Source organism: Theropithecus gelada, chromosome 14 (genome assembly GCF_003255815.1).
Source record: "Theropithecus gelada isolate Dixy chromosome 14, Tgel_1.0, whole genome shotgun sequence".
Classification (NCBI taxonomy): Eukaryota; Metazoa; Chordata; class Mammalia; order Primates; family Cercopithecidae; genus Theropithecus; species Theropithecus gelada.
The window spans coordinates 49,245,381-49,259,246 of NC_037682.1; the positions used below are offsets into that span (position 1 = coordinate 49,245,381).

Consider the following 13,866-nt stretch of genomic DNA (forward strand, 5'->3'; position numbering starts at 1 on the left):
AAATTGTGGCACATTTGAAGGCCTCCTGGGCAAAATACTACAGTGAAAAACCAAGGCTTCAGCCTGCACTTCTGATAGATGAAAATAAAACTTACCTTGGAAGGAATTACCTTATGAGTTCAACAGTAATTTTAGCAAACCGTTACCTATTCATTAGTGGATGGTATTCAGAAAAGGAGAGCTTGTAATTCAAACAAAATAAAGCATTATGGAAAAAGAGTTGTGGAGGAAAGGAAAACCAGCATAAGTGAGTGTGAACAGGAGAACTGGCAGTTGAACACTGTTGGTTTTCATTGCAATATGTGGGATTTTTTGCACCCCTCTCCAAAGAATTAGAGTGTCTTATTTCATTTCTAAAGCAAATAATAAGTAGAAAATTTTTTATTTTTCACTTTTGGATGCTACATTGTGGGGACAGTCAAACCTCTGTTCAAATAATGATTTAGTCATGTCAGCAAATCAAGCACTGAACTGAAGTTGGGACTCTGCCACCAACATTTTGACATTGGCAAGGCAGGTGACTTCCTTATCTTGACTCTGTTTTCTCATTTCTGAAATGAGGGTATTGATCTTTATGATCATTGAAGTCTTTTTTAGCTATAGCAGCAGGCCATAAGTTTCTGAATCACCTGCTATATGTTTCCCTCTTTTTCTAGATTGGCATTGGTAGCAGTTGTGCTTTGAAGGAAATGTCAGAAGCAGTTGCTTTTGAACAATTCCTGTTACTGTTATAGGTATTAGGCAGCCTTGGAAAGCAGATAAAAGAGGTACCTCTTACGTGCACTGATAGAACAATGTGACTTTCACTGACATACATTAAGTACTGGTTTTAAAGAATGCCTATGAAAAAAAAATCTAAGACTTTGGCAGATAAAAATTGTGTATAGAGAGAATATTGTACTGATTATGATGATGTCTGTATGTGTATGTGCAGGTTTCAAATGTGGTGTGGGACTTTTTCTTCCTTATGAGCATGCCAGAATCTTGCATCTAACAGTTCTAATTACATTTCCAATAGCTTCCACTGCCACACACACACACACACACACACAAACTGTATTATCTAGTAAAGTGGTTTTGGAATTAACATTTTTCCTGGAAGGAATATATCTGATTTAATGACCAAATCGTTTTAAGGCAGCACAACAAAATTTCACAGGAACTAAATCTATTTTTTCACACCGATCATGCATGTTTTACTCAAGCATTGAGTCATTAGCATGTTTATAATGGTTCTAATTTAGCACAACATTTTCTGAATTTTATCCTTGAGTCATTTACAAATTGTTCATATTGAGTAAACAAAGGAAACAGATTGCATTTTATACTTAGTAATTTATCTGAAAGAAGAGGGGAGGGTTAATTGTTTTAAAGTTTTGGTCTGTTTGGGGAAGTGAGCCTGCTTTTTCATTGCTAGGCATAAATGCCATTTCTCATCTTTTTGGTAATGGGGGAGGGGTGTTATGGAGGAGTAAAATGAAAAATTAGGACCAGGACAAGATTGGCCACTCCCAGAGGGGAGTGTGGAGCAAAAGGGGAGCTGGCACGAGATTATCCAAAACAGTTGGTGCATTCCTTAATGATCAAGTGCTTGAGAAGTCCAGCTCTTCCTGGCAGAGCATCTGTGTTGATGTTTATATCATTGCCCTGCTGTATGGGAAAGGCATGCTTTCTCTTGCTGCTTGGCTAAATATAGGATGGAATATAGCATTGTATGAGATATTTTAAGATAGCAAAAACATTTAAGAGGTTAAAGGTTTGACTTTTGGATCAAAAAAGATCAGTAATATAACTCATGGTGTTACTTGCAGACTGGATTTTTATCTAGAGTTTGTTAGTGATTTGTACTCTTGGTTAGGGAAGTTATTCTAGGTTTATTTGGTGTAGTCTGAAAAACCCACTCTGCTGTCTTTTCTGTCAGCTTCCCAGCGTGAAGAGCAGGCCTGAAAACAGCCTCTATTTATACCCCCTTGTTCTTATTTGGAAAATCAGTTGTTTCATTGGAGAGAGAGGGAGAGGGGGAGAGAGAGAGAAGAGCATGAGCAGTCGTCAGGGAGTGTGCTTTGTACGTTATAGTGACTTCAAAATAAAACTGGCACATTTTAGTGTCTAATTATTTTTAGTGAGCTTGGAGGGTTTTAATTAAAATTTAAGAGTGCTCTTCAAGCTCTCCAAGTTCCAATTTTATCCCACTGTATTGTGGAGCACTTGCCACTGTGGAAAAATGTACAGTAACTGGCATGTGCAACTCTGTGTTTCCTAATGAAAAATGTGGGAAGGATAATCAGTAGGAATATAAATATATTTTGCTGGATTTAATTGTAAACCAAGGTCATGGATACTTTTGATAAGTTATCATTGTTCTTGGATAAAGAGAAAAATTTATTACATTTGAAATTTATGATTCCTATGGTAAAAATAAAAGGAATTGCTTTACCATTTTCTCTAAGTGTTAATAAGCAATAGAAAATCTGCACACAGAGCCAGCAAAAATTGTTTTCCTCACTAAAATATTTTGAAGATTTTTTTATGTTGTTTCTAGTGTTTTAGCATTTCTAAGTTTAAATATCAAGAGGTAAAAGTAAAATAAGGGTTTGCTTATAGGTAGATTGTTGTAAAGTGCGATAAAGATTTGTCACATTGTCTCTTCCTCTTCCCCATGCTCTAACTTTAATGACAATTTATTTATTTATTTTTAATCTATCCGAAATACCTTTATTTTTTATAGTATAGGAGTTAATACTGCTGCAGATTTGTCTAACTAGAAGTAATTCAAATTGTTCCCCAAATGTCTTCATACAGATTAGGAAATCAATATCTCACATACTCTTTCTTTTAATTTTTCTTACATCATAAAATTAATTACTAAGTTAATTAGCAAAAACATTACTCAGCTGTGATAAAGCATACTTGACTTACCTAGCCTGAAACCTAAGTACTTAGGAAGCAGAAACATTGCTTTGTAATTTATTATGCATGATATTTTAAAAACAAAATAGTTCTGAATTCTATCTTCCTTTTCTCTCAAATTTCTTGAAAGAGAAAAGTTTCAATTTGGAAAGAGAAAGAAAAAACCAGAAACAATGCAAGTGATAATTTATAATACATCAAAACGTTTACATCCTTGCTTAAATTATAGGTGAGAACTGAAGTCCAGCTCTTGATTTTTGATAGTACCCTTTTAATCATTATTATTTATAAAAATTAGAGAAGATAAAGTCCTGCATTTCACAGAATATATATTGGTTAATGGAAACAGATTATTTCGAAGTAAGAGGAATTAATTTTGGCATTTTCTATTTCAATACAACTTTAGCATGATGTTACTTTAGCATTATGACTTACATTTGTTTTTTAAAAATATGGACATATTATGGTGACGTTTTTCATGCCGTAATGTTGTAATTCTTTATTCCCATTTCCAAAAAGCATATATTTTCTCTCCTGATTTCAGATGGTGACAACTCAAAGACATTAAACTTGGAAGAGTCAAAGTCAGATAATAAATTTACTGGATATTGTTAAATTGTTTTGAGGATGGTGGCAGCATTGTAACTAATTAGTTCATTGTTTTCAAATTAATTTTGTAAAATATATTTATGTGTATAAAATAATCCAAGAGTGTCTTGGGGCTGTTCAGTCTTTTTTTTTTCATTTGGAATCTTACGTGATTACTGTGTTAAAGCCACTCAATGTTATCTTATTCTTTCCATGTAATGCAAACCGGCCTTCTTTACTTATTTTTACCACTCTGATTTTTGCATTTATGCTAGATCAGAATAGGGCAAAGTCTGATCTGATCAATTGCCTCTATAATACTAGTATCCCATTTATGTAGTTGACAAATGTGGCACAAAGGGAATGGATCCTTACTTTTAAGTTGTACCCATACCTGGATATTGTTTTGAGATAGAAATCTGAAAACATAAATTTTATTTGTAACTTTGTATCTATTAAATATTTTCTCATTTCAAATCAGGAACCTTTTGGTGGTAGCAATAGTGTCTTCTGCTTATACAGTGCTTAGTAACAATCCACTTCGTTTGGCTTTTTTTCTCTCATTCTACTTGCTTTACATTATTACATGGAGAATGCTTAGCACCAATTGTGTTATGCTGTAGAGGTTTGGCAGTCAGATAATGGGGTAGAATGCAGTCATTTGTCAAGAGACTTTCTTACAGGTCTTCCGGGAATCTCCTAGTCTTGAGATTAAACATTGATAAGCTTGTATGTAGTAACTTTCATTGTCCTATAGATAAAGGCAATCAGTGATTGCTATTAAATATTTTCATGGCTGAAAATGTAGATATGCAAAGGCTGCTTTATTTTTTCCCTCAGTTTCTTCTACTGAATTGGGAACTCATAAAGCTAGATTAACTGAGCGTTGCAGTAGGGATTAATTTTCTGATAGGAATGTGAAACGCTTTGAAGTTACCAACCATTTTATTAATGAGTAGCTTTTATATAAAGCTGTGTCCACATGATTTGATTTATATTTGAAATGTGTATTCCTGTTGTTCATATAGCTCTCTTTTTCTCCCATGAAGTTTTAGCATTCTTTTATTGGAGCTCTAAAAGATTTCAGGTCTATTTATAGAAATGAGAGACATATTTTAGCCTGTTTACATCCTAACATGCATTTAATCCTAGTATATGGACTTGCTCTGAATTTGTTATTATTACAAATAAATTGGGCTTTTATCTTTGACTACTATAATATATGCTTTCAACTCAAACTGTAGCTAAAAAAGTTATGCTTTTGTAATTGTATCAGTAATTATTAGCTTAGTGCACTGATATAATGTATGAAAGGGTAATAAAACAAAATTGGGTAGGATATGAAAATAAAAACTTTTTGTTGACTATTCTTATCCATAATCTAATGTTATATCAATCAATCTCAGCAATTCAAACCTGATTTGAGAAAAAGTAATCTGTGACAGGCATGGATTTGAAGAATTGCTTCCTAACTCTTAACTTAGTATTATCATTTGTATGACTTTAGCATAAAAACAAAATAGGTATAGAACAAAACATATATCTTGTTTCTGAATTTGAATAAAAAATAGTAAGAGGCTACTTCAACAATTAAATACAACCTGAATATATGCATATGCATGTAGGCCCCATTGGAACATCACTCAGAATCCAATTTTGAAGCACAGTAGTAGATCATTTGTTGAAAACTGAGAAAATAATAGGAAATAATGGACTAAAGAAAGAAGGAAGGTAGGAAGGAAGGAAAAGGGGAGGGAAGAAGTAAGGGAATGGGCAAGGAGCTTTCATTAATAAAATCAAGCTGACTTCTATTTAGAAAGAACTTTAGCTCTGTGATAGCCAGTTCGGATGGTTGTTCTTCATCAGCCGTTTTCACAACACGCTGATCTGGATTCTATCCCTTCCTTGATTGATTGATCGTGTCACAGACAAATGTTAATTGTTTTTTCACCAATACTTTCTAACCATGCAGTGGTCTTCTCATCTCAGCCCAGGGCTCACTGTCTTTTTCTGAAGCTTATCTAGCTTCTAAAGCCGTTTAGATCCATCTTGACCTTACTGTCATTCTGAAAAATTCAAGGAGGATTTAGAAGCTGGAGGAAAAAAAAAAAAAAAAAAGAAGGGGAAAATACTAAAGAGATAGGTGCTGATATGAGAGAGAAAAGGCATTTAGAATTGGAGTAAATGTTTTAAATATAATTTTAAAAGGAAGTTATCAGAATTTTGACACTTGGAATGTTAAAGTTTTATGGGAGTATGCTTTGCACTAAGGATTTAGTATTTAAATCTGCATTCCCTTTTGGAAACATGACCTATTTGTTAAGATTTGAGGCTTAAAAGATACAAATAAATAGTTGTAAGCAGTAGCGCCAGTTACAAATCCATTTGCATAGAGAGCAGAAATAACTCATTGAGAAAAATTTGGTAATTATCAGAACCTTCTAAAGTTTGGATTTCTGTAATCTTTATGAACCTTGATAAAAACAAGTGTAATTACTCCCTGTATTCTAGTATGCTATTTAGAAATACAGTAGGGCAAATAATAAATGGTATTTATATAGGTATTTATTTAATAAAAATATGTATTGGTTTTTACATAAGAGAAAAGTTTTAGCAGTTTTTATTACTAGGGGTCAGAGAACATCTTAATTTCATTTTCTTCTTGTTTTGCTCTCATTGGATATTTTACAAAAGTTAGATTTCTTTTTTAAGAACTAAGTGGTTTCAGATTGGCCTCTTCTCTCCTGAATATCTGTTATTGTTTCTTGCACAGCACATACATTTTGCTTGGACTTAAAAAAAATTGTCTGGATTAAAAGGAGTATCTAATGTTAAACTCATAGGAAAGAGCTCTCTTTTCTATACTATCAATCTAAGAAATGACAAATGTGAATTGAATATTAATAGAATTATAATACTAAAATAGATTATTGAGCATTATCTTTTTTCTCCTAGATGATAGTTTAAATAATTATCTGGTGAAAATAAACTTTGTGGTGGTATTTTATAATACATATTATAGAATAATGTAATTTTCTATATCCTGGGGTTCAAGCTACAGCAACAAAAACAGCTTTGTGCATTCTTAAATGAAAATTTCCCCATAAACTGACTTTCTAAATTTGTAATAAATATATATTTTTAATACTTACTTTTGTATTTTAATAGATTCCTCCTGCATGGAAAAACTACTTTCAAAAGATTGGAAGGAAAAAATGGAAAGACTAAATACCAGTGAACTTCTTGGGGAAATTAAAGGTACAACATAAAATATATTGAACATGTCAATGCAGTTATGTTATTTTGTGTAACAATGCATTTGCTGATCTTCTGTACCATAACACTAAATCTTACATCTAACATTTGATTGTACATGAGAGGGTAAGTGTATTATATGTTTCTGAGCTTTTATTCCTTGCAATGTTTACAAACTGAAAAATTTCTCCCCTTTTTGTATTAGTCTATAAACATATAACTTATGGGATATGCTGCCTCATTAATTTACTTCACAAAAAAAAGTGTAAAAACCTTATGTCAAAAGATGAGCAAATTAAGCTAAAGATAGTCTTAGTTTTTCCTCTTAAAATTATAATAATAGCTTAATTTATGAATCCAAATTATTTTGAATTTCTTCTAATCAAAATGAGTTGCCTGTAGCACCTTTAAAAATGTTTCTAGAATGTGCTGTACATAATGGTTTATTGGGGGATTCTGAAGCCTGTTTACCTTGGTTCAAATCCTGGCTCTATCACTGGATGAGTACTTTGGACAAGCCACTGAACTTTTTTTTTCTTTTCTTTTTTTTTTTTTTTTTTTTTTGATAGAGACTCACTCTGTTGCCAGGCTGGAGTGCAGTGGCACAATCTCAGCTCACTGCAACCTCTGCCTCCCGGGTTCAAGTGATTCTCCTGCCTCAGGCCCCTGAGTAGCTGGGACTACAGGCATGTGCCACCATGCCCACTTAATTTTTGTATTTTTAGTAGAGAGGGGTTTCACCAGGCTGACCAGGATGTTCTCGATCTCTTGACCTTGTGATCTGCCTATCTTGGCCTCCCAAATTGCTGGGATTACAGGTGTGAGTCACTACGCCCGGTGTTTTTCATGTTTTATAATCCTCATCTCTAAAATGAGGATAATACAAGTACTTCCTTCATAGGCTAATTAAGAGAGTTAATACATGTGTAGTTCTTAGAACAATACCTGGCACTTAAGAAAGTACTCATGAGTTTAAGTTTGGTGGTTATTATTAATATATACAAAGGATCCTATGTTGATTAAGCTCAAATTTCATTAGGTTTAGCATTTCATGGTCTCTGACTCAGATGAGAATATATGTGATGGATGTTATTATTTTTAGACATGTTAAGAAGTGAACTATCCCAATCCATTCAGATAGTAAGTTACCTTATCAATCGAGAGTTATACTTTTTGCCTACTAATGGAACTCTTGCTAATTCATTTATGGAGAAGAAGTGCTGTATATATATTTGCATTATGAATGAAATTCCTGATCACTCATTAACTCTGTCAATCCTTACGGACAGTCATCACTGTGATTGGCACTAACGATTTGGGTGCTTAGTTACATTAGTTTTCTGAATTTATCAAACAACTTTAGTTGAATCTTCCTATTGGTCGTGGATAATATCTGAGTTAAGATGAAAATTTGATAATAATTATCTAATGTAAATGTTATTTTGAATTTACTACAGAAAATTTCCTAGTTTTCAGGTATGTCATTTTCAACTCAAATGAAGAGAAAAGGAAGTCATCTTTTTTCCCAGCAAATAATTAATAAATCATTGCATTAACTAAAATTGTGTATCACAACCAGTGGAAACTGGATATTATTTTGAGTTCTCCTACTTCTGTTTTGTACTCATAAAGGCCATTTGCTGTTTTGGAAAAAAAAGAACCTCAACTTATTGATGGATACAAAGAAAGTCATTAGTGACATATTCTCTATCCAGCTGCAATAACATGGTGTTTGCTACTTTGCACGTCATTCTGTGTTTTCTTCCCTTTCCAAAGTCATTCCTTTTTATAACAGTGAGAACAGAAATGGTTTGTACAAAGGCAAGCTTTTTCCAGCATGAATGATGAGGGTCCTGCTTTCTGTTAGGAATGTGAAAACTAACATTTTGTTATGTTATAATTCAACGTGGAGTTATTGTACTTCAGGGTATATTTTCTCCCTCACTTTCCATCTTTCTTTATATTTAATTCTAATTTTGAATTCAAAATTTTATAAAAGGACTAGTCTTGGATACTTGAAATGTATAAATCACAAAAGTGAATCACATGAAAAATTAGCCTTTTCAAAATCTTTAACCTTTTTTTTCTGGATTCTTTGTGATACGTGAACTTTCATTTGTGTTATTCTGAGTTTCTTATGGGCATAAAATATAAGATTCTTATTAAATTTATCTTTATTCTACATTATCATCTCTTCATACATACTAATATCTTCTACAGAAAATGTACTAATAAAAATTAATTTAAAAATGAAAAAATCAGTTAAAGTAGTATTTAAATAGTTTGAATAAACCACTGCCAAAACTCAACATACATTTTTATTCTGGTGGAAACCAGGCCAGTTATTATCCACCTAAATTACTTCTCATTATCCTGAAATTTTAAAATGACCTAAATTATGTCTTTGAGGAATACATACAATCATGGGTTATCAGTATTTAATATTATATCTCGAGCATTATGTATTTTTGATAGCTCTTATATTTTTCTGATTGCAAAATTCATATGTATTTATTTGTAAGAAACATAGAAAAAAACATAAAGGTAGTGAAACTGTCTTTTAATTCTACCTGTATCTTATTGTGTATTCTTTCCATTTTAAATTATGCATACTTATGTTAATTTTTCCCCATAAAATTAGAATCATCCCATTATAATGTTTTTGTAATCTATTTTCCCCACTTAATGATATATTATGAATTTTCCTGAGATTGAGTTATCTTCCAAAATATTATTTTTGTTGGCAGAAAGTATTGCATGAAGTGAGGTTTTCATAATGTAACTGGGCCTTTTCTTCAACATTTGTTTTTATTGTTTGTTGGTACAAAGAGCACCTATCTTGAAAACAGATAACATTTTTATTAAGACTTATGAACTTATTAGTAGTTATTTAGATTATATTCTTAAAAGTGAAATTCCTGGTTCAAAGAGTTTGTTCTTTTTTTTTTTTTTAAGTACTTTAAGTTCTAGGGTACATGTGCACAACGTGCAGGTTTGTTACCTATGTATACATGTGCCATGTTGGTGTGCTGTACCCATCAACTCATCAGCACCCATCAACTCGTCATTTACATCAGGTGTAACTCCCAATGTCATCCCTCCCTCCTCCCCGCTCCCCACAATACGCCCTGGTGTGTGATGTTCCCCTTCTCATGTCCGTGTCATCTCATTGTTCAATTCCCACCTATGAGTGAGAACATGCGGTGTTTGGTTTTCTGTTCTTGTGATAGTTTGCTGAGAATGATGGTTTCCAGCTGCATCCATGTCCCTACAAAGGACACAAACTCATCGTTTTTTATGGCTGCATAGTATTCCATGGTATATATGTGCCACATTTTCTTAATCCAGTCTGTCACTGATGGACATTTGGGTTGATTCCAAGTCTTTACTATTGTGAATAGTGCCGCAGTAAACATACGTGTGCATGTGTCTTTATAGCAGCATGATTTATAATCCTTTGGGTGTATACCCAATAATGGGATGGCTGGGTCATATGGTATTTCTAGTTCTAGATCATTCAGGAATCGCCATATCATTTTCCACAATCGTTGAACTAGTTTACAATCCCACCAACAGTGTAAAAGTGTTCCTATTTCTCCACATCCTCTCCAGCACCTGTTGTTTCCTGACTTTTTAATGATTGCCATTCTAACTGGTGTGAGATGGTGTCTCATTGTGGTTTTGATTTGCATTTCTCTGATGGCCAGTGATGAGCATTTTTTCATGTGTCTGTTGACTGTATGCATGTCTTCTTTTGAGAAATGTCTGTTCATATCCTTTGCCCACTTTTTGATGGGGTTGTTTGTTTTTTTCTTGTAAATTTGTTTGAGTTCTTTGTAGGTTCTGGATATTAGCCCTTTGTCAGATGAGTAGATTGCAAAACTTTTCTCCCATTCTGTAGGTTGCCTATTCACTCTGATGGTAGTTTCTTTTGCTGTGCAGAAGCTCTTTAGTTTAATTAGATCCCATTTGTCAATTTTGGCTTTTGTTGCTGCTACTTTTGGTGTTTTAGACATGAAGTCCTTGCCTATGCCTATGTCCTGAATGGTATTACCTAGGTTTTCTTCTAGGGTGTTTATGATATTAGGTCTAACATTTAAGTCTCTAATCCATCTTGAATTAATTTTTTTATAAGGAGTAAGGAAAGGATCCAGTTTCAGCTTTCTACTTATGGCTAGCCAATTTTCCCAGCACCATTTATTAAATAGGGAATCCTTTCCCCATTTCTTGCTTTTGTCAGGTTTGTCAGAGATCAGATGGCCGTAGATGTGTGGTATTATTTCTGAGGGCTCTGTTCTGTTCCATTGGTCTATATCTCTGTTTAGGTACCAGTACCGTGCTGTTTTGGTTATTGTAGCCTTGTAGTATAGTTTGAAGTCAGGTAGCGTGATGCCTCCAGCTTTTTTTTTTTTGACTTAGGATTGTCTTGGCAATGAGGGCTCTTTTTTGGTTCCATATGAACTTTAAAGCAGTTTTTTATCCAATTTTGTAAAGAAAATGATTGATGGGGTGGCACTGAATCTATAAATTCCCTTGGGCAGTATGGCCATTTTCACGATATTGATTCTTCCTACCCATGAGCATGGTATGTTCTTCCATTTGTTTATGTCCTCTTTTATTTCACTGAGCAGTGGTTTGTAGTTCTCCCTGAAGAGGTCCTTTACATCCCTTGTAAGTTGGATTCCTAGGTATTTTATTCTCTTTGAAGCTATTGTGAATGGGAGTTCATTCATAATTTGGCTTTCTGTTTTTCTGTTACTGGTGTATACGAATGCTTGTGATTTTTGCACATTGATTTTGTATCCTGAGACTTTGCTGAAGTTGCTTATCAGCTTAAGGAGATTTTGGGCTGAGATGATGGGGTTTTCTAAATATACAATCATGTCATCTGCAAACAGGGACAATTTGACTTCTTTTCCTTACTTCTTTTTAAAAAGACTTTTGATTCATATTGCCAGTTATCCTTCAGGAAGAGTATAGTATTTCGTGCTGTCACCAGTAGTATCTGCAAGTTTTTATTCTCTTGCCCTGAATAACAAGTATTATTAATTTAAAATTTCTTGCCATTTTTATAAGGGAAAAACATATCGTTGTTGATTTAGTGAGTTTTTTTGACTATTAGTGAGAATGAGGTGCTTTATCTCCCTTTATTTGCAATTGAATATCTCTTCCTTTGTGAACTGCATATTTATGTTGGTTGCCCATTTTTCCTTTAAAAAACTTGTCCAGTTCTCAATATTTTCTAAGAACTCTTAATATATGTTTTAATAGTATTAAACTTTATTTGTGATATATGTTGCATTTTGTCATTTGTTTTATTTTCTGGTTTTGTTGTCAGTTTTTCCATCCCTTTTTTAATGCTTTTTTCTATAGGGGGTTTGCTTAGAAAGGCTTCCTCATCCTGAAATTGAACAATATTCTGCTATATTTTCATCCAATTTGTTGGCTATATTTTTAAACACTTAACTATATAATACATCTTAAATATGTTTTGATGAATAATGTCAACTAGAAATATAACTTAATTTTATTCTCAAGCAGTTAACCAAATATCTGTACTGTTTATTAAATAATCTATCTTACCTCCTCTGGCTTGAAATAGCATCTTTTATTACACTCTGATTACATATTTAGAACTATTTATCAGATTTTGGTTCTATTCCATTGATTTTTCCATCTAAACTTTTATTAGTACTATGCTATATTAATCACTGTAACTTTAGTATCCTTCAAAAGTAAGTATTGCAAGACTACACTCATAATTTTTCTTTAAGGTGCTTCCATACTTGTTTAAAGTTTATCTTTAATTTATTTTATCAAGTTGTTAATTAAAATTCCAAAGTGATTTTTTAAAAGATTATATTACATTTATTTGAAATGGTAGGATGAACTGACATCTTTACACTATCGAATTGTTCCATTCAAAGTCATTTATTCAGTTATTTTATGTCTCTCAATAATATTTTGTCTTTAAAATACAGGTTCTGCACATTTCCTTTGATGTTTTCTTAAAAATATTTAATATTTTTGCTTACTCTTGTGAATGAGATATTTTTGATTCTATTTTCCTTTTGTTATATTTAGGGATGCTATTGAATTTTGCTAGTTAATTTTGTAACTTCCCTGTATTGACTTTTAGCTGTAGTCATATTTCAGTAGATATGTTTTCTCTTCCTTTTTGATAGTTATATGTCTCTTTGCTACCCACTCCCACCCACCCTTCATGCGTTCATTGCCTTGAATGCCAAGAATAATATTAAGTAATAGAGAGGTAATAGCAGATATTTCAGTGTAGTTTTTAATTTATGGAGTTGTTTTTAATATTTCATATTAAGCATTCTATTGACTATTGATTTAAAATATTCATTTAAAGATATCCTTCTAGTCTACTAGGAGTTTGGTCTTTTATGATAACTTGCATTTTATTTCATGGAATATCTTATTAGGTTTTGTTTTTCAAATTTGTCATTGAAATAAACCCTGATTAGTCATGGTATAGTCTTGTTTATATGTACTGCATCATTTTATTTGCTCATATTATAGTTGTTATAGTTATTTTTACAACTGTAATTATAAATTGATTAGAGTTTTCCATGTTTATATTACTTTTGTTAATTTTTTAGTACCAGTGTTCATAGTTGAACTGAAAAACTTTTCCTCTTTTTCTTGGTTATGTAAAATATTGAATAAATAACATGAGCTACTTATTCCTTGAAATTCTGAAAAATATTCTCATAAAACATCTAGGCCTAGAATTTTCTTTGGAGATTTTTTTTTAACATTTTCTACTTCTCTTTTAAGTCAGTTTTGCCATAAAATATTTTTCCTAAATATTTTTAAAGAGAAGAAACTCTTAGAGAATTGTATATCTCATGAGATTGTCAAATCTCGTTGACTTCATATACATATCTTATTTTTAGTTCTTCCATTTATTTGCTGTTATAGATCCCATTTTTAATTTTGCATATTTGTTTTCTCTTTTTTTTCAATTTTACTTGCTAGTGGTTTTTCTATGTATTGCTCCCCCAATAATCCAGTTTTTGGATTTGTCAATTCTGCTGCTTTTCAATATGCCAATTAATTCATTTTGCTTTTACCATTATTGTCTCTCCT

General features: G+C 32.4%; 1 protein-coding gene across 1 annotated transcript in view; it reads left to right on the forward strand.

Moving 5' to 3' along the window:
• Window positions 1–13,866, forward strand: part of SOX6 (SRY-box 6) — a 417,034-nt gene that overhangs the window by 144,916 nt on the left and 258,252 nt on the right. Inside the window, 1 exon segment of the mRNA XM_025358428.1 lies at window positions 6,667–6,756. Coding sequence (XP_025214213.1) covers window positions 6,667–6,756 — 90 coding nt within the window.